The 24,452-nt window shown below is 42.0% G+C and overlaps 1 protein-coding gene across 1 annotated transcript in view; it reads right to left on the reverse strand.

The window, feature by feature from the left end:
• LOC306927176 (uncharacterized protein) overlaps positions 1-24,452 on the reverse strand; it is a 198,620-nt gene that overhangs the window by 159,969 nt on the left and 14,199 nt on the right. The window contains exons 6-7 of the mRNA XM_079506862.1: positions 18,445-18,577; positions 15,814-15,879 (exon numbers count right to left, since the gene is read on the reverse strand). Coding sequence (XP_079362988.1) covers positions 15,814-15,879; positions 18,445-18,577 — 199 coding nt within the window. The remainder of the gene's footprint in view (positions 1-15,813; positions 15,880-18,444; positions 18,578-24,452) is intronic.

The raw sequence follows: 24,452 nt of genomic DNA on the forward strand, positions 1-24,452 counted from the left end.
CGACCTTTTTGGCATTATAAATCCTTTAAATATTTTTAAAAAATCCTTTTTTTTCAGGCAGGACACATTTTTCATATTTGAAGGATGCCAAATCCGATGAAATGGGTCTCGTGTCTCTCCGACACTTCTAAGCGTCCACGATCAAGGAATAGACACGACATTCGGACTAAGCCGATTCAACGGCCTTCTGTCCTTAAAATCAATAGTAAATTCCTTTTTTTTCAGGCAGGACACATTTTTCATATTTGAAGGATGCCAAGGACCTTTTGTTGATCAGGCAAGTCTGACTGTGTGTGTGTGTGTGTGTGTGTGTGTGTGTGTGTGTGTGTGTGTGTGTGTGTGTGTGTGTGTGTGTGTGTGTGTGTGTGTGTGTGTGTGTGTGTGTGTGCGCGACTTCAGTTAATAATATCTCCATATGTATAACCATTCTAGTCAATTACTGTTTAAACAAAGCTGGTGAGAAATGATGACCAAAAGCTGACTAGAGTTGCTATATAGACAAATTTCAGAAAGGTCAGCTGGTGCAGCATTAAGGGTTTCTATTAAAAAATAATAAAGAATGGCAAGTGAAAGGGTATTAGGAGGACTGTACTGGTCAAATGACGTGAACTGCACAGTTCCCTCGCCGTTTGTGCAGGGCAAAGCGGGAGGTCATGACACCATGACCCAAATGGCATTGAGGATTCACACATGTCCTGCCTGACTTCACTTGGCATTAATTCATCTTTCAACTGTGTTCCAGGACATTCTTCCCAAAACATTGCAGCTCATTTGTCTGTAGTTAGATCGACGTATGATCGACCACACAGAGTTGGAAGTGGACTACAAAATAATTCACAGGCACCTACAAAATGTGCATGGTGCCTGTCTGTGTTTTGGTAAATGGCCCCATCATAATATAACATGCCAGTCTCCCACCTGCCCAGAGGGGTTTGATCTATCTATCTATCTATCTATCTATCTATCAGCGAGACAGACAGTGAGATAGACAGCGAGACAGACAGACAGATGTGAGAGTATAAATTCCAGGATGGTATCTTGCAACCTTACGGAGGGGGAAATACCTTCTTTAATACTTGGTTGTCTATGCTAAATCTTTCCAATGTGTGTAGTAGCGGCACCCACACACATTATCAGCTATTTGAAAAGATTATGGATTTTACAATCACATACACACACACACACAGACACACGCGCGCACCATGCTTGGCTCCAGGATTAAATGACTGAGGCCGGCAAATAAAAATGTCAATTGTCAAATGTCAATCTAATTTTTAAATTTAAACTATGAGGGTGCAGAATTTGCAACTGAGGGTGCCAGGCACCAGTTATTGGTCTCATAACTTTCATTTTTCATTTTACGTAGATCTATAAGGGTCCATTTGGTTTAACCAACTCTCCATCATTTAGCTGGGGGCCACCTGGAACCCCTATAAGGACCACTGGTGGTCCCCGAACAACTGGAACTCCCCAGAACCACTGCTGAGTGTAACCCACCTGATATTAACCATATCATTTAATATCAAACACAAAAAAACTGCTTGAAATAAGTTTTTTTTTTAAACAGCATCATACAGTCAATACAGACAACATACATTAATTGACAGGTTGTAAGAAAATAATCAGTTTAAGGCCCAAACAATCTGTATTATTATATTATATTGTGAATGAAAGTGAAAGAAATCAGGCATTCATCATTGTAGTTGCTGAAGAAACGTGACAAAGGAGTGTTAATGGAAAACACTTAAAAGATCAACTACACATCCCACAATGCATTGCAGCTCTTCAGTTCACCCATAGTGCACCGCGTTTTTGAAAAGACGAAATCTGATTGGCTGTGACGTTTAGGCAGTGACGTGGCAGGCAGCCATTGGCTCATGAAAGAGCACACGCTGTCCTTTGAACAGAGAGGAGCCTGCCTGCACACAGAAGCTGTAGCATGGAATGGAGATTACAGGTAATGCTAAGCTTTTATTTATTGGTTTGCAGCTACATTTGCACTTCATACTGTAGTGTTTTCAGCCTTTGTCAATGTTTGCCTTTGTCAATGTTTTCATGTCAAATCAAAAGTAGGCTATTTGGCTGCAGAGCCACGTTTGAAAAGACTTAAAACATGTTGCTTAATTAAAGGTAGTGTAGAGGATTTTCTTGGGTTGAAATAAGTGTCAAATAGCTCTATTGTGATAATCATTGGTATAGTCTGTTTGTTCAGTAACAGTTTAAGTAGCTCTATATTGTGACAGTAATCATTGCTATAGAGTGTTTGTTCAGCAACAAGAATAAAATTGGTCCAATGGCTGGAGTTTGATATTCTCCCAACATGAAATCTATTACAAGAGTATATTTCAAGAATTCGGAGAGTATCCATATGGAGGATATCACCATATTTGAATCATATCTGGTCATATTCGGGCAAAGGATTCTTGGGTTTTTCGCTCAGTGGCTGTTTTCAATATAACTAATGGACTAATTAGCACTGCAGTTGTGCACATGATTATGTAACTGATTTTTGTATGCCAGATAGCACTATGAGAGCATCATTTCTGGCAATTTCATTGCTTTCAATTAAAAAGAGGAATGTACAGTATTGTTATATAGTGCAGTGGTTCTCAACCCGGTCCGTCTGATTTTTTTCGGGGTCCCCAGATGACAGTAATACAGTGACAATTTAAGGAAAGACTACATCAAAAGTAATCAAGAAACCATCATATAAACTGGTCAAACATGGGCCAAATAAAAAATAGCTGATCTACAAGCTCAATGCATGGAATTGTGAGCTTGTAGATCCGATAGTCACTTACTGTCTCCAGCACATTTTGTTTTAGCTTGTCTGTGAGGTACTACTGTATATAGCTGATATGTCCTATAGCCTGGTGCGTGTTAACATGTGCTTAGATAATGTAGAATTTGTTTTTGTGCATGAAATATTTTTGATAAAAAGTTCAGGAATTCAGAGAAAAGCGGTTGGAAGGATCTCTGTGTCACTGCACACTTTGACACTGCACACTTTTGCCATGAGTTCTAAATGTACAGATGAGTTACATACAAGGACAGTACAGTAATTTGGAGTTACTTTAGATACATACTGATAATAGGTCTAGTGGCGGTTTTGTATAGGGTTCTTTCTTGTGTGCTTCTGGAAGACCATATTGACATTTCAAAACCTATTTACATCACTGATGGTTGATAGGGAAGTGTAAAATAATCAAATTAACCTTTATATAGAGCACAGTTGCACTGGATTTCATAAATTTTACCTACCGCTGAGTATAGAGAGGTGGAGTACAAAGCAGCAACACTGCCAACGCAGCATGCTGCAACCAAACACTGAATGCTGCCTTCAGTGACTGACACAGTGAGGGGAGTGGCAGTTCAGGAAGTGACATCATATTCTTTATACTGATCTGACTGACTGATCATTGACATGTTTGGTTACCATTTTTATCTGGGTTACCCCTCCGATTGCAAATATTATAGTAGTTAGTTAGTTTCTAATATTTCATATTTTATCACCTTGTTTATTAGTGATTGCTTGAAAGTTTCCAGAGTGTCAACCAGTTGCTGATGATATTGTGACATCAATGATGCACCATGAAAGCATAGGATTGGCACAAATCTTCCATGAGACCTTTTGTGTTATGGAAGGTATTGGATAGTGTCTTAACAGTTAAGGGGAGATATGGACAAAATCAAAATGGTACCACATTATGATGATTGTGGTGGTCATCTGGCCTAAGGCAACACATGGTGCGAGGGAAGGATAAAGTATAGAAAAGTAGGAAAAACAAGAAGAAAATAACTGAATGGCCTTTGTCAAGGTCAAATCTGTTGTGCAGTCAACTTGTTGGATTGGTGCTTCCAGTGGGAAAAAATAAAGAGTTTCCAGTTATGGTGTCAAATAGAAATTATATATATATAAAAAGTTATGTGAGTCTGTGACTGTTCTTTAGTGGAAAATGCAGTGATGAAAATGTTATAAGATGGTCTGTCATATCTCTTCATTCAGGCCAAGAAAAGCTATGGCATCCAATTTGAAAATTAAAAAAAAGTTTTCTCAAAACAAAGTTCTTGCAATGTTGTGGTCAGTTGAATGTGTTCAATTCCCTCTGCTCTTAGTAGCAGGTCATTATTGGCATGATCATCGCTGACAGGCCTGGTTATCCATGTTGTTATTGAAAGTGTGTTTGTGTTATATACTTATGCAGTCTTTGCGCCTGTGTTTTATGTAGCCAAAATACAAAACTGGTGTTGCCGTTAATACAATCTCCGTTGGTAGGTCTGGTTGGTGTCAGTGAATGTTTGAGAGTGTATGTAGGATATGTATCCCAGTAATTGCAGTGATCTGTAGTTGCCAATGAGTTTACAGACATGTATTCATGTTTTTCTTTTTTTTATGCTAAGGTTTTCTCAAAGGGATGTGTGTATGTGTGTGTGCCCATTTTTGCTTTTGAAAACTGGTGTAACTTTTCCTTAATTCCAGAAATGGCAGAAATAAAAGTTGGCTAAGGTCCTGCAGCTCCAACGCCCTGATTGGGTGTAGACCTTCATAGCACCATGGCACAACTTCCCAGAGGAACTGTTGCAGTCTTTGGACACCGGAGAAACATCAAATGGGAATTCAGGAAGATTGTGGTGAAATTATGAATGTGAGTTCCTGCTTAGGAAGAACTAAGCAGACTAAGCAACTAAGCAGAACTAAGCAGGAAGAACACAACTGTATGCAGCTGAACTTGTATTTCCCTCAACCTGAAATACAATACATTTATGTTGATGGTGATGAGCAGTTTTAAAATCTTAATGATGCTTGTTTTATTATTTTGTTAGTTTCTTATTCAGAGAGTCCTGTTTTCTGCAAAACATCTACCCATCAGCGCTGGCATCAACCCTGGAGTTTCTGGAGAGGTGTGTATTTTTGTGTTTGCTTTAGCCTGCACTAAAAGAAAGTAGCACTGCCTAATCTAAATCTTTTCCATTAGAAGTTGCCTTAAATGAACATCTTCAATTAAAAATATATTTTTCTTTGTTTTATAATATATATATATATATATATATATATATATATATATATATAATACTGTTTTTATTCTATTTCCGCAGGTTTCTGTTCTCCATCAACCCAGAGAAGGAGAGCACATCGTATCTATAGTTGTGAATCCTAGGTATACCTTGATTCACTCTCGGACCATGAGTAGTGAGATTGTTGATTATGGTAAGATTCATAGTGTCCACGCATGAATCTTACCGTGTCCACGCACGCACGCGGCGAGTGTGCGTGCGTGGACACACACACACACACACACACACACACAGTACTTAGATATATACACACACACACAGTACTTAGATATACACACACACACACACACACACACACACAGTACTTAGATATACACACATTCATAATTTGAAATTCTATTTTATCAGGTCAACCCAGATGGTGGAGAAGACGACCAAAGACCAGGAACCTTTGAGTAACATGATCTTCGAATATGGGCTTTTAAAACAAGTAAGCTTAAACATTCAGTACGCATTTCATAGACACACATACACCACCCTCCAGTCTTTATTATTTTTTAATTGCTTTAATATAATCTACATTAGTTTATTTTCTTTACATGGCTGTATTATAATCTAAAGATTTTCTTCATTGTCCTTGTGTGTCTGCAGATGCATGTTCTTGATCAACCCAGAGAAAGGCACTAAAGTGGAAAGCAAAACAAATCACGACTTAGTGTGAATCCTAGGGTGTCTACCATGATCCAGTACCATGATCCAGTTTCTTTCGGACCATGACTGGGGCGTGATCTTGAATATGGTAAGAATTTTGGCCACGCACGTGTTATTCGGTGCATTATCCTGGTGGCTTTCTTTCACATGTCCTCTCGGTTATGAGGGAACACGCATGCGCTTAAGACACTACACCCCAAAGAGACCCAGCTATGACCTGTGGTCCTGCACTGCTACCTATTGACCAAGGTTATTGTGATTTTGTTGGAAAATGAAACACAGAACATAAACTTGTAATAATAACAGTAATTCAATCCTAACTTATTTATTTTCCCCTCACATTTGTAGAGCGGTAACACAGCTCACCAGAAGGGTGGATGCCGTCAAGGAGTTGTCCAGCACCGTCAAGGAGAGCTTTTCAGGGGTGACAGAGGCTGGACAGGATGGAGGCATCCATCCTGCAAACGCCTCCTCCTGCCAGCCAAAAGATTCCCCAAGAGCTGTCTGTATGTACTTAATCTACCTATTTATCTTCAACAGAGCCCCCCCCCCCCCCCCCCAACAGTACAACTCTAGAACCCCTTGTATAAATGTATGGCTGTGACCCTACTATAACAGTATGTCCAATATTATCCATGTATTATGGCATTAAGCATGTACCGATATTATCTATGCCCTCTCCATGAAGCATGATTAGACACCACTGTATTAATGTCCCTACAGGCCTCTGTCCGGAACACCTACAGAGAAATGGGAAAGGAATGGTACGTCCAGCCAACTGACTTGTACGTTTTTTGCCCCTCTGAAATGCCTCTGTTTGTGAAATAACAACGCATAGTCAATGGAAATTTGTATCATGTTATGCTGAATGATATCTTAAAAGTGTGATTATCCACAGCTTCAGGAAGGATCACAATGTGAGAGTGACCAAGGCCATTGTGGAGGCGATCAAATACTCAGAGCCACACTGGGACCTCAGCTTGATCAGGAGTAAGTCTAACATCACATTCATTTGGCGACTTAGTCCTTTTGAAGTAGCAATTTTAACAATTGAGTGACCTAGCTTACCATGTGATCCTAGTTTACTGAGGCACTTCACTGTCTCTGCATTCTATGTATGTTTACCTTGCTTACTGTAAATCGCTCTTGATAAAGTGTGCTAAATGCCTAAATTGTAGATTAGTGTTGATTTGATACGGTTAAAAATAACAGATGGCACAATGACCAAATATTGACAAATGTAATATTGGTGTGATTTGTGTTATTTTTGAGTGGTGTAAACCACTCCTACAACTGGCTTTGTTAGTGCAGAAAAAATGAGCATGGTTGCTATGTTCACCCTGTTCACCCGGGTGTGATTTCATTACGTCAGACATGATTGCTTTGTTAGTGCAGAAAAAATGAGCATGGTTGCTATGTTCACCCTGTTCACCCGGGTGTGATTTCATTACGTCAGACATGATTTCATTACGTCAGACAGGCCTTACACCACTCAGTTCACACGGGTGTGATTTTTTTTTTTGTTAAATAGGTTGGTTTTCTATTCAAATGGTAATCATGTCTGTAGTGTTTGCTAAATAATAGGGGTCTCCCTGTCTCTATAGCTAGCTCGTCAGAGTACCCCCATTTAGTTTGACAGTTTACATTTTGTCTGCTAATTTCTATCACCATCCTTTTGAGATGCCTTAATATAATACATTTAGAGATCATAATGTGGTATTTGTGTTGTCATTCACTAGAAGCCTGTAACAGGGCTTTTGAAAGCCTCAAGACAACCACACGAATTGAGCTGGCCGGGACATTGGAGGATGTGAAGAGGAGGAAGGCTCTCACTAGCCGGAGGGATCGGTGAGCTATTGACCTGCTCGTACTGACATGTGAAATGTCAGAACCTGATGTCTCCCTTTTGACTGATACCTGTCCATTTAAACTCTAGACGGGCCTGCCCCAAAGTTATTAGTGCAGCTGCGCCCGGCAACTAGAGTTTAACAGGCCTGAATTAAGGCCTATCAAACCCTGTACACAAGAGAATGTCCCCGCTACCACCCTTAGATCTCCATATATGGAGCTGACCTGTTCTGACATTCCATATGTTGATCTGACATCATCAAACACTGTACACTCAAGACATGCTCCTTATAGTCCGGCAGCCACGGTTATGGCTATGGGGTGGGAAATTTGGTATATTCTTTTTTTTTATTGGCCTAAAATATTGTCTATATACTGCTGACCGGCTGTCACTATTGGGCAATTTTTTTATAGGGGTTTCTTGTGACCCTACCATTAACATCCTATGGCAGGCAAATGTCAAAAATGATCTTTATGCTTTAAGTAGCATGTGACATGTCAAACTATGGGGTTTTCATGATTCTGAATCCATTCCAAGCATTAGTTTGAGGTCAGCACATTTTGGGCACATTTGGGCTAGTGGCTATGGCTGCTTTTAGCCCAAGGAGTGTTTTTTGTGCAAAACTAATGCTTGGAATGGATTCAGAATAATAAACCCCCTAGTTTGACATGTCGCATGCTACTTAAAGCAAAAGGAAAGTTTGACATTTTTGCATGCCATAGGATGTTAATTTTAAACTAAAGAAGCCTGTCGGCTGCCGGACTATTAGGCTATATGGCCAGTACAGAATTAATTCCACGTTGATCTGACCCTTCCATGCCAAAGCGCCAGTGCTCGCCCAGCACTGGAAAGCAGTCTACCGTCAACGAGTGCACACATCCGCCTCTTAGGTGTCTTACTGGTTTATTTAAGCCAAGGGATATAACAGTGAGGTGGTCATTACAGAGAAATCTGCTGCAGGACATGAAGCAGAGGGGTCATACACAAAGGGGTAGAATGTTTGGAGATGTGTGTAGTTGCCAATGACATAATAGCGTTGTCCCGATTTCTTTCAGACTGAGTAAAAGTACTTAATTGTTAGTACTCGCCAATACCGAGTACCGATAAGAGTACTTTTTATTTTCATTAAGTAACCACTTAATTTACCCCCTTTTTCTCCAATTTAATTTCATATGCCTACAACAGTTGGCGGGGTGTGGAGCCCAAGGAGACCCGCATGAGGGTTCATTCTGGACTCTTTACCCTGAGATCCCCCCCTGCTCCAGAGGGGTGTGGAGCCCAAGGAGACCCGCATGAGGGTTCAGTCTGGACTCTTTACCCTGAGACCCCCCCCTGCTCCAGAGGGGTGTGGAGCCCAAGGAGACCCGCATGAGGGTTCATTCTGGACTCTTTACCCTGAGATCCCCCCCCCTGCTCCAGAGGGGTGTGGAGCCCAAGGAGACCCGCATGAGGGTTCATTCTGGACTCTTTACCCTGAGATCCCCCCCCCTGCTCCAGAGGGCAAACGTCTGTACATAAAAGAGGCCCTGGAGGGTGAAGAGGAAGGGACTGGAGGAGTGTGAGTGCGTGAGTGTGAGAGGCATGAATTCCGTTTGTGTCCGAGGCTCCGAGCATAGGCATGGTAACGCCCCGCCTGCCTGTGATTGGCCTACCAACACTGCCTGTCTTGACTGTCCTCCGAGGTGGATATGCTGGATAGTCTGATGCGAGGTTACTCCGTGGTGGGAAATAATACAAGTAGTCTGGTATGACACAAGAGAACGCTAACTTGTACGTTTTATTTTTGTAGAAAAGGCAAACTAATATTGTTTATGCCGTTTGCTTTGATGGAATAATTGATTGAACATGCACGCCATGATTTGATTTGGGTGTGTATGTGTTGATTATTGTGTAATTTGTGTAGGCTATAGTAGGCTACAACACACGTGTTATTCAATCAAAGCAAACGGCATAAACAAAATTAGTTTGCCTCTTCTACAAATTTGTAGCCTATTATTTATTTATCAATCTCACCACGGAGTAATTAACCTCGCGTCTCCGAGGACAGTCAAGACGGGCAGTGTCGGTAGACCAATCACAGGCAGGCGGGGCGTTACCATGCCTCAGCCATGCCTATGCTCTGACACAAACGGAATTCACGAGTGTGAGAGTGGTTTCCCCTCATCTGCTCCTCACCCTGACTCCCGTCGTCTGTGCGCCATCCTGTGTGTTCTTGTTCTTGTCCTGTTCAGACAAACTGTGAGACCATGTCCTGGCTACAATACTTTGTTGTCAAGCTGCCTTTTTTTGTTTTAACATTTATTTAAATGTTTAAACCTTCATTGTATTGTTCCTAGTCCTACAGAGTGACTTTTTCAACCTAGGTTCATGTTTTAGGTTATTAGAGAAAGTAAAAGATTAATGTAATTTTTTTTCCATTTGCTGCTCTTTTTCATTTTAGGGATTTTAGCTGTTTTTGACATGGGGCTAAATATGTATTTTTTCACATTTTTATAGCGATTTTTTTATTTATTATTTACTATAGTCTTACTAGACTCCAAGAAATTACATCTGGCCACAAAAGATCACAGGATCTACTGAATGTGTCAAACGTACATGACACACCGTGTGGCTTCCTCCCAGTAGGCTATACCTTCACATTCAGTAGATCCTGTGATCTTTTGTGGCCAGATATAATATCGTGGGGTCTAGTAGGACTATAGTAAATAATACAAAAATAAATCACTATCAAATTTTGTAAAAAAGTACCCCCATGCTCGAATGATTCAAAATGATTCCAGAATACACGTTGCCTGGTCCCCACTAGCCTTGATTCTGCCGCACCCGAGTACACTTCATTCAACTGTATTCAATGCTTTCACAATGCAGCGATCCGTATCCCAGTACACTTCATTCAACTATGCAATGCTTTCACATTGCAGCAATCCGTATCTGAGTACACTTCATTCAACTGTATTCAATGCTTTCACATTGCAGTGATCCGTATCTTTTGGAGGCATGGCCCCTGTTTTGAGGTTGCTAAATAAATGTTTGTTTGCGCTGAAGTGATTTTTGTTTTGTAAATTGTTTTTAGCTTAATGTTTATATTCAAAGTAGGTAGCCTTTTCGGATGAGACATTTGGTGTAGAGGGGAAAAAAAGAACTGGGCCTAGTATAAAGTTTTGGGTACACTGATCTGTCCTTGTATAGTGGGTCATCATGATATGGGCCATGATACAAGTTACAAGATACAACTGGTGTTCGGATTTAGGATATGACGACGGATCATATTCTGACGAAAGATACAACTGGTGTTTGGATTTAGGATATGACGACAGGTCATATTCTGACAAAAGATACAACTGGTGTTTGGATTTAGGATATGACGAGAGGTCATATTCTGACAAAAGATACAACTGGTTTTAGGATTTAGGATATGACGACAGGTCATATTCTGACAAAAGATACAACTGGTTTTAGGATTTAGGATATGACGACAGGTCATATTCTGACAAAAGATACAACTGGTGTTTGGATTTAGGATATGACGACAGGTCATATTCTGACAAAAGATACAACTGGTGTTTGGATTTAGGATATGACGACAGGTCATATTCTGACAAAAGATACAACTGGTGTTTGGATTTAGGATATGACGAGAGGTCATATTCTGACAAAAGATACAACTGGTGTTTGGATTTAGGATATGACGACAGGTCATATTCTGACAAAAGATACAACTGGTGTTTGGATTTAGGATATGACGACAGGTCATATTCTGACAAAAGATACAACTGGTTTTAGGACTTAGGATATGACGACAGGTCATATTCTGACAAAAGATACAACTGGTGTTTGGATTTAGGATATGACGACAGGTCATATTCTGACAAAAGATACAACTGGTTTTAGGATTTAGGATATGACGACAGGTCATATTCTGACAAAATATGCAACTGGTTTTAGGACTTAGGATATGACGACAGGTCATATTCTGACAAAAGATACAACTGGTGTTTGGATTTAGGATATGACGAAAGGTCATATTCTGACAAAAGATACAACTGGTGTTTGGATTTAGGATATGACGACAGGTCATATTCTGACAACAGATACAACTGGTTTTAGGACTTAGGATATGACGACAGGTCATATTCTGACAAAAGATACAACTGGGGTTAGGATTTAGGATATTCATAGTAGTCATATCTTGACATTGGATATGACATGTATCCTGGATAAAATTAACTCCATATTCTAGAAGAATAAAATTGGTCCCATTCTGGAGTTTTGATATTCTCCGAACATGAAATCCATTACGAGAGTATATGTCAAGAATCCGGAGAGTATCCATATGGATATCACCGTATTTGAATCATATCTGGTAATATTCGGGCAATGATTTCTAGGGATTCTTGGGTTTTTCGCCCAGTGTACAAGCTCACAACGCGTCGCGCATAACCACGCGTTGCTTCAGTAAACGATGCATGTTTGTTCTCCGTATTTGTAGACAGTAAATAAAAGGAGCGAACATTACTCTTCAGATCAGATCGCCTATATGGCACGCTACAATATAAAATAATTGTACTGCCATGCGTGCATGGCTGCATGCCTGCTACGATACATTTGTACTGCACCGACCGACACTAACCCCCCCTCCAGCCATTAGCCAGCACCTTTTACTGTCTACAGAGAACAAACATGATGATCTACAAGCTCAAACAGGTCACATGCGCGACGCGTTGTGAGCTTGTAGATTTCTTTTGTCCATGAGTTATATGAGCTTGCATGATAACCGCATTCATTGTATACAATCATGATTTTACATTGTTTAGTGTGTCACCGTGTGATGATGATGACGATGATGAAAGATAGCCTACGTCCCCGTCCCCCCGGCCAATAGCCAGTACCATTTCTGCAGGGTTTGCTAGCAACTAGCCAGTGGAATGTGGCGACGCGATGGTGCTGGATATTATACCCGCGAGCACTCATTGGTGTCATTCTAACGTCGCCTATTATTTTATCGTGATACTAGCAGCCAGCTCTACAAGCTCAAACAGGTCACATGCGCGACGCGTTGTGAGCTTGTAGATTTATTTTGTCCATGAGTTATATGAGCTTGCATGATAATCGCATTCATTGTATTGTATACAATCACACCCGTGTGAACTGAGTGGTGTAAGGTCTGTATGACGTAATTAAATCATGTCTGACGTAATTAAATCACACCCGGGTGAACAGGGTGAACATAGCAACCATGCTCATTTTTTCTGCACAAACAAAGCCAGTTGTAGGAATCACACCCGGGTGAACAGGGTGAACATAGCAACCATGCTAATTTTTTCTGCACAAAAAAGCCAGTTGTAGGAGTGGTTTACACCACTCAACAATCATGATTTTACATTGTTTAGTGTGTCACCGTGTGATGATGATGATGATGACGTCAGATAGCCTACGTCCCCCCCCCCCGGCCAATAGCCAGTACCATTTCTGCAGTGTTTGCTAGCAACTAGCCAACAGCCAGTGGAATGTGGCGACGCGATGGTGCTGGATATTATACCTGCGAGCACTCATTGGTGTCATTCTAACGTCGCCTATTATTTTATCGTGATACTAGCAGCCAGCTACAAACACCATGTAATAGTAGCGTGCACTGACAACAGCTAAATGTTTATTTTTTATATATTTAGAACTGACATCAGATGAGGAGGAGGAGGATGATGATGATGATGATGAAGACGAAGAGTCAAGACTGCGATGGAGTTCTCCGACACTGAACCGGATTCATTCATTTCAGGGGGGCAGTTTATTTTGTATTATTATTATTATTTAGCCTACACACACACACACCGTCAAGAACAACTGGAATGCAGTGGTTTGGGGACACTGGGGAGTTTGGGGACAACTGTTTTGTATGTAGGCCTATTTATTTTCTGTAATATTTATTATAATTTTATTATGTTAGTAGTCATAAAAAATAAAAGACGCTTTTACAATGAGTTAGACCTGTCATGGCTATTTTGTTCACTATTGTGAGGTTTATTGTATATGACTAAGCGAGTTTCAACTGTGATTTACTCTGTAACGGTAGATGGTAATAACTCAATTTCTTTTTTATAATACAGTATACATTCAAGTCTATATTTTGATACATTTCATGGGCACCAAGTCATATCAAAACAATGTCCTTGGATGTGTTTTTTATCAAAACTGTGTTTCTTCATAACAGGTTTTTGAGATACATGCATGAATAGACAAGGTACTGGTAAGACTATGTAAACATGGTATATATCAAAATGTGTGTTAGAATGTCTAATTTTACCCCAAAAAAGAATTGAGTTTATATGATGTTCCAATTCAGAGATATGGGGACTTTTAGCTGGATAGGTCAGATTGATCATGACTGACCATGCTATTTATAGATGGCAAAATATCTACAGTGGTACATGTGAGAAACTTTTTATTTTATTTTAATTGAACTAGACAACTCACCCTTTAAAATGAGATATTGCATGGCTATGTACGCCCAGCAGAAAAAAAGTTATTTAGAAAATAAAACTTCAACCGGGCATAACTTTTTTTGTTGTCCTAGAAACACTACCCAGTGTAAATGCAGGCTCTTTTAAATGGCTTCCAACACAAAAACTAAACATTTTATCAACTCAGTTCATTTTTTTTCCTGGAAGCAGACAAGTCAAGCTTTCTCTGAAGGTCTTTCGTTGTCACACATTCACAACAGAGAATTTTCAATAAATCATTCAAAAACGGGATTATGCCAGAGAAGACTACCTACTATATAGAAATCCTTGAAACGCTCAAAGAGTTAAAAGTTTTTCAAAAAATTGCAGATCTACAAGCTCGTAGCACGGCACTCGGTGTTGCTCTATGAGCTTGTAGATCTGCTATTTTTCAATAGCTACAGTATTTTTCAATAGCTACAGTATTTTTCAATAGCTACAGTATTTTTCAATAGCTACAGTATCCTGAAGAAGGCAGTTGTACCTGCCAAAACGTTGGTTCCGACTCTGCATCCTAATAAATAATCGGCACTTTGGCTATCAGTGTGTGCGGCCACTCTTTTGTCTTTTTAAAGGCGTAGTGCAACGGAAATGGTGGACATTTTATTTTGAAGTTTAAAACGGTTTCAAGTTGAAACACCGGTCTGAAGTTTCTGAACCAATCAGAGCATCGCATCCCTTCAGGCGATGGGACGGTAGCTAGGGACGGTAGCTATGCTACACCACTACGCATGGCGTGTGTTTGTTTACAAATCAGATTGTCGGCCAGCTGTACCAGTTTACTGTTATGTGGCTTATTTCTACCCTATAATGTTTTCTGATACATATTTTAGAGTGGTGATTAAGTTGAAACCGAGTAATACACTGTCTGGATGTTATCTTGAATGGGAATAAAAACGGAAGATTTCTGTAATCAGTAGCAGCTGTGCAGCCTGTGCTGGACGGATGCGGAGATATGGGGAATTAAACGGGTGAGCTTCATTTGTATTGGCTTTTATCGATGTGGGCCTCGACACGTCATCACGCAGCACGTTTTAGTTTTCAGGAAGTAATAAAACATATTTTTTATGGACTTTTGATATAAAAACACACAACAATGAGAATTTGCCCATTCTTTTGGCATCCATTGTTAGGTATGCCCATATGATGACCACGGATATGGTCTAAAAGTGTGAAAAACGTATTTTTCATTTCACTACACCTTTAAGACTTAACTTTTTAGATGTTTCTGCCGTGAGCTGGCACCACTACTAAGACTGGTGTGCGTTTAGCATCCTCCTGCACAGCAATAGCTACAGTATAACATAATGCTGTCCTGTCCAGAATGGGTTATGGTGGCTGAGTGGGTGAGAGAGTCATGTCCCCTCTCGCTCCCTCAAGTCTGGTGATGCAAACCTCCTCGACGTCCCCAAAACCAAACTCTGTACGTGGGGGGACAGAGCTTTTGCCTTTGCTGCCCCAACCCTGTGGAATGCCCTCCCTAAGGCACTCAGAGATGCCCCCACCCTCCAAACTTTCAAAACCGCCCTCAAGACCCACCTCTTCAATATTGCCTTCCCTAGCTAACCCTTCTCACTGTCTTCCTTTTTAATGTTTTTTAGCTTTTAGTGTTTTTCCTTTTCTAATAGAGTTGTTTTTATTTTGTTGTTACCTCTGTAAAGCCCCCCCATGTAAAGCGTCTTTGGGTACTCAGAAAAGTGCTATATAAGTTTGAGATATTATTATTATTGTTATTATTACCTGACGTGAAGAACAGCAGCGTAGGCCTCACTCCCAGCCAGGACGTAGCTGACACCGATAGACACACTGTAGAAGAAGGACAGGCAGCGTGGAATGGAGAACAAGACCGAGGCAGAGGGAAGAGAAACGTATAAGAGCGAGATGGACGGAACATAAAGAAAGGGTTGGAAGAGAAAGAAGGTACAAGAAGACATAAGAGAAGAAGGGAGAGAGTGCAGACCTTGTTATAGTCACAAATAAAACAAGACGGTAGTATTGGTGATTCATTCTACTGGAATTGGATTCTTATCTCTCAAAAGTCAAAAGTGTGAGCGAGAGCATCTCGTCTGAGTTGAACATTGGGCGGTTTGCCAAACTTGCCATGTAAGTCAAAGCCTGTGGTTATAAACTTCTAAAATGTTATTCTTCGTCCTTCATTATCAGACTTTCAGCATCAAGATCTAAGTCTTACATTTTATTGTTCAGAAAGAGCTGCCCCGAGGGCCCTCTTCCAAACTCAAATGTTGTTGTTGTACATATCACTACTTTAACGCATTTTGACCTGAGCTCGATTCTACAAATGCCTTCTAAATCATGACAGTTTTCTGAAAAAGACAGTATGTCAGTGGTGCTCAACCTTTTCCATGTCAAGGACCAGCAGAATTATCTGAATTTGGCGGCCAACCCCCATCTGAAAATATGTTGTTCCAGGAACCCCCCAGAAGCAAAGAATTTAGTTAAAAACGTTCGCTACTTCGCTCTGAAAGAATATATATATATATATATATATATATATATATATATATATATATTCAAAGATTTGTGCCAATTTTTTTTTTTAAATAGCAGACCTACAAGCTCATAGTGCTATGAGCTTGTAGATCTGCTATTTTTCAATAGCTAAAGTAGAACACAATGCTTAAAACACCAAAAGGGGTTCCTGCCCAAAATGGGTTAACTATCTCAAACTTACATCAAGCCAGAAATTGTTTCCCAAACTGTAAATAAAGGAACCTATAAAGGAAATGCATGCAGGGGCTTTTTAGGCTTCAATCCATTGGAAAAAAGACAACACTGATTTTTGTAGCTCAACACCTGCTCCTTCATAAAAGGAACAACAGACTTTATTGAACATGGAAGCATTGTTGCTATTTTAGGAATCAGTCTTCTGAAAGACAAGTTTGTGTACTTTAACATCTGTTCCCTTCCTCTGCAACTAAACTGTCTGTAGCCTCTCAATAGCTGGTTGAAGAAAATGACAACATTTTGAATACAAAACGAAAATCAACATCCTAAAGGTGGTTTCTCACCGGTCGCGTTTTTAGGAAAACCGATGGAGAAACGCCGCTTAAAAATCCGAATTCGCGCCCGGTGTGTGGAGACCTTAATACTGTCCAATAATTAGATAGGGAGGGGGTGAAATTATGAAAAAATATGCCCCCCCCAGTCAAAAAACACTGTGTTTTCTAAGGTGTGTGTTTTCATGCTTTCTAAGGTGTGATTTGGGGCCCTATAAGAATGAATACAAAATGAAAATCAACAACCTTGACGCTGTGGCAAAAGACTAAGGATGGGCTGAATAAAAAAATGGCTGTCAAAAATGTATCACTGGCATGTTGTGCCATGTGTGCGTGCGTGCGTGCGTGAGTGAGTGAGTGCGTGCGTGCGTGCGTGCGTGCGTGCGTGCGTGCGTGCGTGCGTGCGTGCGTGCGTGCGTGCGTGCGTGCGTGCGTGCGTGCGTGCGTGCGTGCGTCGAGCCTTAGTATTGATTGAGAACTAAGCCTCTTTGCACACAATGAAGGAGGTATCGATTGGCCAGTGGTTACACACTGATAAAAAGACCTTCCATCAGTCCTTGTGTGTGTGTGTGTGTGTGTGTGTGTGTGTGTGTGTGTGTGTGTGTGTGTGTGTGTGTGTGTGTGTGTGTGTGTGTGTGTGTGTGTGACACTCTGGGTGTGTGCGCATGCGTGTGTGTGTGTGTGTGTGGGTGACAGTGTGTGTGTGTGTGTGTGTGTGTGTGTGTGTGTGTGTGTGTGTGTGTGTGTGTGTGTGTGTGTGTGTGTGTGTGTGTGTGTGTGTGTGTGTGTGTGGGTGTGTGGGTGTGCATTAATGTGACACACGTACACTACATCTGTCTATACATACAGACACGTTCTGTGCATAGACTCACACACGCACACGCACACAATTCTAGCCAATAATAACCAGGCTATAGTCGAGTACACTCTAGCTAGCGTAATAACGCCACATATCAGTCTAGAGACCGGCCCGGTTAGCTCTAACCCATCACTAAACGACAAGGGCATCACACCTACAGGATGGAAGGTATGTCACAGACAGTACACCTTCTCAAAGGTATTAAGGATTAATTCAAATACATAACTTTTACCAGTTAACAGTTTTAAGTACCCATTCTGGGCGGTGAACCCCTTTTGGTGTTTTAAGCATTATGTTATACTTTAGCTTGAATGTGTGTGTGTGCGACTGTGTGCGCGTGCTCATGTGAGACAGTGAAAAGAGCAGATCTACAAGTGCACAACGCCTCGAGATGCGAGCCGCTGCGCACACGCACGCACACACACACGCACACACACGCACACGTCACACACACCCCCGTAACGACGCTCTGCCCTTGCTGCTATGGTAACTTACAATTGGAAGAGGATGATGCAGTTGAAAGCGTGGCTCATGGGCTGGGAGAGGAAGAGGTGGCCAAGCAGATGGAGGTTAGGCTGCAGACTCTCCGCTTCACTCTGGACGTCTACAGCAGGGAGTAGACCTGTATCTGAGAGACAGAAGGACACAGAGACAGTCACTCTGGACGTCTACAGCAGGGAGTAGACCTGTATCTGAGAGACAGAAGGACACAGAGACAGTCACTCTGGACGTCTACAGCAGGGAGTAGACCTGTATCTGAGAGACAGAAGGACACAGAGACAGTCACTCTGGACGTCTACAGCAGGGAGTAGACCTGTATCTGAGAGACAGAAGGACACAGAGACAGTCACTCTGGACATCTACAGCAGGGAGTAGACCTGTATCTGAGAGACAGAAAGACACAGAGACAGTCACTCTGGACGTCTACAGCAGGGAGTAGACCTGTATCTGAGAGACAGAAGGACACAGAGACAGCAGGGAGTAGACCTGTATCTGAGAGACAGAAGGACACAGAGACAGTCACTCTGGACGTCTACAGCAGGGAGTAGACCTGTATCTGAGAGACAGAAGGACACAGAGACAGTCACTCTGGACGTCTACAGCAGGGAGTATACCTGTATCTGAGAGACAGAAGGACACAGAGACAGAGCTTGTTTTTGGCAGCAAATTTTTTTATTTTAGTTTTAGTCATAGTCTCTTGAATAGTTTTCATTTAGTTTTAGTCACATTTTAGTCAACTGGAATGTCTTAGTGTTAGTCTAGTTTTAGTCGACTAAATATCATAGGATTTTAGACTAAATCAACTAGATTTAGTCGACTAAAATGTATTTTGTCGGGCCTTGATGCCGTCGTAATGGCTCTTTTTACACTAGCTGAAAATAGCCGATCTACACGTGTTGTGAGCTTGTAGATCGGCTATTTTCAGCATGCAACCAAGTGTAAAATGACTTATACTGGATCTCTTGTCCACCCTTCCTAACATTTTAGTCTAGTTTGTATTTGTTGACGAAATTGTCAGTATATTTATTTAGTCTTAGTTTGAGTCATCATCATGGCTTAGTTTTTATTTAGTTATGTAGTTTTCGTCAGTGAAAAAAGGAAGTCGACGAACATTTTTCGTCATTGTATTAGTCGACGAAAACAACACAAGTTGGCAACACACAGAGTGTCAGGAGGACGAGATAAAACCCAAAATGAGTGTAAACTGAAGAGGGCAGTGGAGCATCGGTCCGAGTAGAGTCGGTATAGAGTTATCTCAATGAAAACATATTGTTTTTAGGCCTTGTTTGAGGCCTTTGTGACTCTATATCAGAAAGACAATCCACCTCACATACTTAACATTGTATTCCTGCAGCATGAACACAGACGAGCAACCTTTATTAGAATGCATTGATTTGTGAGGTTCATTCGAGTCGATGTGTGTGCATGTATTTTCATAATTATGTGAAGTGAACTTGAAAATGTGTGAGTGTACGAGCCTGTGTGTGCGTGTGCGTGCGTGCGAGTGTGTGTGTGTGAAAGAGAGATAAATTCACCAGTATAATGACAGAGCTTGTGATTCTTTATTGGGAGATAACAGGATCACGTTGGGATTCATCAGTAATCTAATGACAATCAGGGTTTTCAGGGAGTACACTCTGAAATCCTTCACGCTCTATGAACACCAATTGATTTGGATTGTATTTTTGCGACATGGTGTAATGAAGATGATGGAAATGAATGCCGACGGGAGAGAGCCGGAGAGATTAAAATGATACCTTAACCCAGGGGTTCTCAACGTTTTTGGCCAGGGACCCCCGAAAATGCTTTGGCAACGTCTCGGGTATATATTGTGTATAATGATTTTATGGTCTGTGTCCAATGGTTCCATGAGACTCCCTGTCGGTGATGTAAGTAACAAGAAGGACTTCATGGACATTGCAAGCATTGTGAAATGTGAATAGCTAAGAACATGATATTTAGCAACCCCACGCATAAAACCCATTTAGGCCTGACATCGAAATCGAAAAAAGTTAAAAACTGAAACTCTGAAAGAATACATATTCAAAGATTTGAGGCACATTTTCACGATTTTTCAAAAATAGCAGACCTACAAGCTCATAGCGCGGCACGGCACAAGCTCATAGCGGCACAAGCTCATAGCGCAGCACGGCACGGTGCCTTTTTTTTTACTATTTTGAAAAAACCTTTTTGAATAGTTCAAATAGCCTACAAGCTCACAACGTGTCGATTCGATCGGCTAGATGAACAATTTTAAAATATTTTTCAAAATAATAAAACAAAAAGGCAAAGAAGTTTATAGGTAAGGATAAAATAAGGCCCATAGTACGTATTGTTGAACACCAAAATAGTTCCATGTGAGCCAAATTAAATTGTACATTTTATGTGGAGAAATAATTGTTTTTTTGTTTTTGTGAAAATATGTGCACATTGAGTCTCTCCAACTGTGACGACAGAAAAAGCTTCTCATTTTCTGGATAGCGGCATACTTGACTACAGTCCAGCGTAATCCATTACAAGGTGCATGGCTTTACTCGCCAGACTGGCTGAGATTCGTTTGTTTGGACAATAGTGCTCATGAAATTTTCATTAAGGCAAATGTTTTTTTGGGCCCGTGCTCAAAACAGAACCTCCTCTCTGAGCGGAACCAAAGCAACTAGACTGGAAACTAAGACCGCCAGGCAGAACGCTGGCAAGGTGATATCAGTACCCCCAGGGGCTCCCCGGACCACTGAAGCTCAGATTAGTACCCCCAGGGGCTCCCCTGACCACTGAAGCTCAGATTAGTACCCCCAGGGGCTCCCCTGACCACTGAAGCTCAGAGCCATCAGTACCCCCAGGGGCTCCCCTGACCACTGAAGCTCAGAGCCATCAGTACCCCCAGGGGCTCCCCTGACCACTGAAGCTCAGAGCCATCAGTACCCCCAGGGGCTCCCCTGACCACTGAAGCTCAGAGCCATCAGTACCCCCAGGGGCTCCCCTGACCACTGAAGCTCAGAGCCATCAGTACCCCCAGGGGCTCCCCTGACCACTGAAGCTCAGATTAGTACCCCCAGGGGCTCCCCTGACCACTGAAGCTCAGATTAGTACCCCCAGGGGCTCCCCTGACCACTGAAGCTCAGATCAGTACCCCCAGGGGCTCCCTTGACCACTGAAGCTCAGAGCCATCAGTACCCCCAGGGGCTCCCCTGACCACTGAAGCTCAGAGCAATCAGTACCCCCAGGGGCTCCCCTGACCACTGAAGCTCAGAGCCATCAGTACCCCCAGGGGCTCCCCTGACCACTGAAGCTCATAGCCATCAGTACCCCCAGGGGCTCCCCTGACCACTGAAGCTCAGAGCCATCAGTACCCCCAGGGGCTCCCCTGACCACTGAAGCTCAGAGCCATCAGTACCCCCAGGGGCTCCCCTGACCACTGAAGCTCAGAGCCATCAGTACCCCCAGGGGCTCCCCTGACCACTGAAGCTCAGAGCCATTAGTACCCCCAGGGGCTCCCCTGACCACTGAAGCTCAGAGCCATCAGTACCCCCAGGGGCTCCCCTGACCACTGAAGCTCAGAGCCATTAGTACCCCCAGGGGCTCCCCTGACCACTGAAGCTCAGATCAGTACCCCCAGGGGCTAAAATGGTAAAATGGTAAATGGTGCATTTATATAGCGCCTTTATCCAAGGCGCTTTACATAGATTGTGCATTACATTCACCCATTCACACACACATTCATACACCGATGGCGGCGGAAGCCATGCAAGGTACCAACCAGCACATCGGGAGCAATTTGGGGTTCAGTGTCTTGCCCAAGGACACTTCGACATGTAGAGAGGAGGAGCCGGGATTCGAACCGCCGACCCATGGATCATTGGACGACCTGCTCTACCTCCTGAGCCACAGCTTCCCTGACCACTGAAGCTCAGAGCCAGAATAGCCGGTCCATTTTATAAAACTGTGCAAATGAGTGTGCAAAACAAAATAATTGATGTTACGCAGTATGACTTTAACTAGCTCCGTTTGGAATGAATACCCCTTTCGCAGTATTTATTTCATAAAGTAAAGGTAACCAAGATAATACAGTTGATAAACTAAAGGCTTAAATAAAAATGTAGTCCAGTCAACCCCCGTTGGCATGCGCAGTACTGCTTCCGTAAGATTGCACCGGGAAAACCGGGGAAACAAAATCGTACAGGCTGACAAACAACCGCTTTGTAAGCGGTTGTTTGGTGCCTCAGTTAAAATGTTAGGTGCCTATGTTAAGTTTATCAACTGTATCTTGGTTCTGATACCTTTGCGTTTTGAAATAAATACTGCGAAAGGGGTTTAACCCATTTAGACCTGGGAACGATTCTACAAATGTCTTCTAAATCCTAACAGTTTTCTCGAAAAACCCATGTTTCTATGTCAGTCGTTCTCAAACATTTTCATGTCAAGGACCCCCAGAATTATATAGAAGTATTTGGCCGCAGACCCCCATCTCAAAATATGTTGTTCCAGGGACCTCCCAGAAGCAAAGATTTGAGTTAATGTTCGCTCTGAAAGAATATATATTCAAAGATTTGCGCCACATTTTCACGATTTAACATGATGCAGAAGGATCACATCGTCGGCGCTGGGCCCTGGAATAAACCTTGTTTTGACCAAAAATGCCATCTGGGACCAGGAATAGGAGATACAGGCGATTGGAAGAAACGGATAGAATGGGTGATTATGGCCACGATGATTTTAACCCATTTTGACCTGAGATCAGATTCTAAAAATGTCTTCTACATCCTGACAGTTTTCTGAAAAAGCTAGGTTTCTATGTCAGTCGTTCTTCGATTTTTCAAAAATAGCAGACCTACAAGCTCGTAGCGCGCCACTCGGTGCCGCGCTATGAGCTTGTAGATCTGCTATTTTTCAATAGCTAAAGCATAACATAATGCTAACACCAAAAGGGGTTCCCGCCCAAAATGGGTTAATGCCGCGATCCTGTGTTATTGAGAGCACCAGCTAGCAACCAGATGCTAACGTAAGTAGCATTATGGCTTGATCGATATCGAACGCGCTATAAAAGCGCAATTGCCATTGATCTACGGCAATGGCGTTGAGGGTTTTATTAAATAATAAGCTTTAATTTACGTAGATCTCGGCCAATGGCGTTCTAAGTGTTAAGTAGACAAGTGATGGATTACAGACATGGAGTATGTTTGGGTGACGGAAGTTTTTAAAATGACACATTGCCAATATGGTAATCAGGGCCTCAGCGTTCATTCTGCTAGAACACTCTTGGCTCTCTCTTTTGCCGTCTTTATTTTCCACTCACTTTCTCTCTTGCTTAACCCATTTTGTACTGAGGTCGATGAAAAAAAAGGCTTCTAAATCCTAACATTTTTCTGAAAAACCCATGTTTCTATGTCAGTGGTGCTCAATCTTTTTCATGTCAAGGACCCCCAGAATTATCTCTATTGGGCTACGGACCCCCATCTCAAAATATGTAGTTCCAGGGACCCCCCAGAAGCCAATATTTTAGTTAAAAATGTTCTGAAATATATATATATTCAAAGATTTGAGGCACATTTTAACGACTTTTCAAAAATAGCAGACCTACAAGCTCATAGCGCGGCACTCGGTGCCGCGCTATGAGCTTGTAGGTCTGCTATTTTTCAATAGCTAAAGTATAACATAATGCTTAAAACACCAAAAGGGGTTCCCGCCCAAAATGCGTTAATCAATTCCCCCTCTGTTCCTTGATCCCTTTCACTCTGTCTCTCTCTCCTCTGCTTTCCCCACAACCACATCATTACGTCTCCATTTCTCTCTCCTCCTGTCGGTCTCTCTTCCCCAGGCAGCCCCTCACACAGATGACTGAAACTGGCCAATTCGGATAGCTGCCAAAACCCAACAGCTGGCCACAATTAACAGCATTATGTGATGAGTTGGAGTGAAAATGTAGAGTGACAGAAAGCCCACGTGGACCCAGCCAGGAGCTGCCTCTCTGAATGACTTGTTTTAGAACTTCACCTACATGTTGG

This window comes from Electrona antarctica (genome assembly GCF_951216825.1).
Source record: "Electrona antarctica genome assembly, chromosome: 7".
Classification (NCBI taxonomy): domain Eukaryota; kingdom Metazoa; phylum Chordata; class Actinopteri; order Myctophiformes; family Myctophidae; genus Electrona; species Electrona antarctica.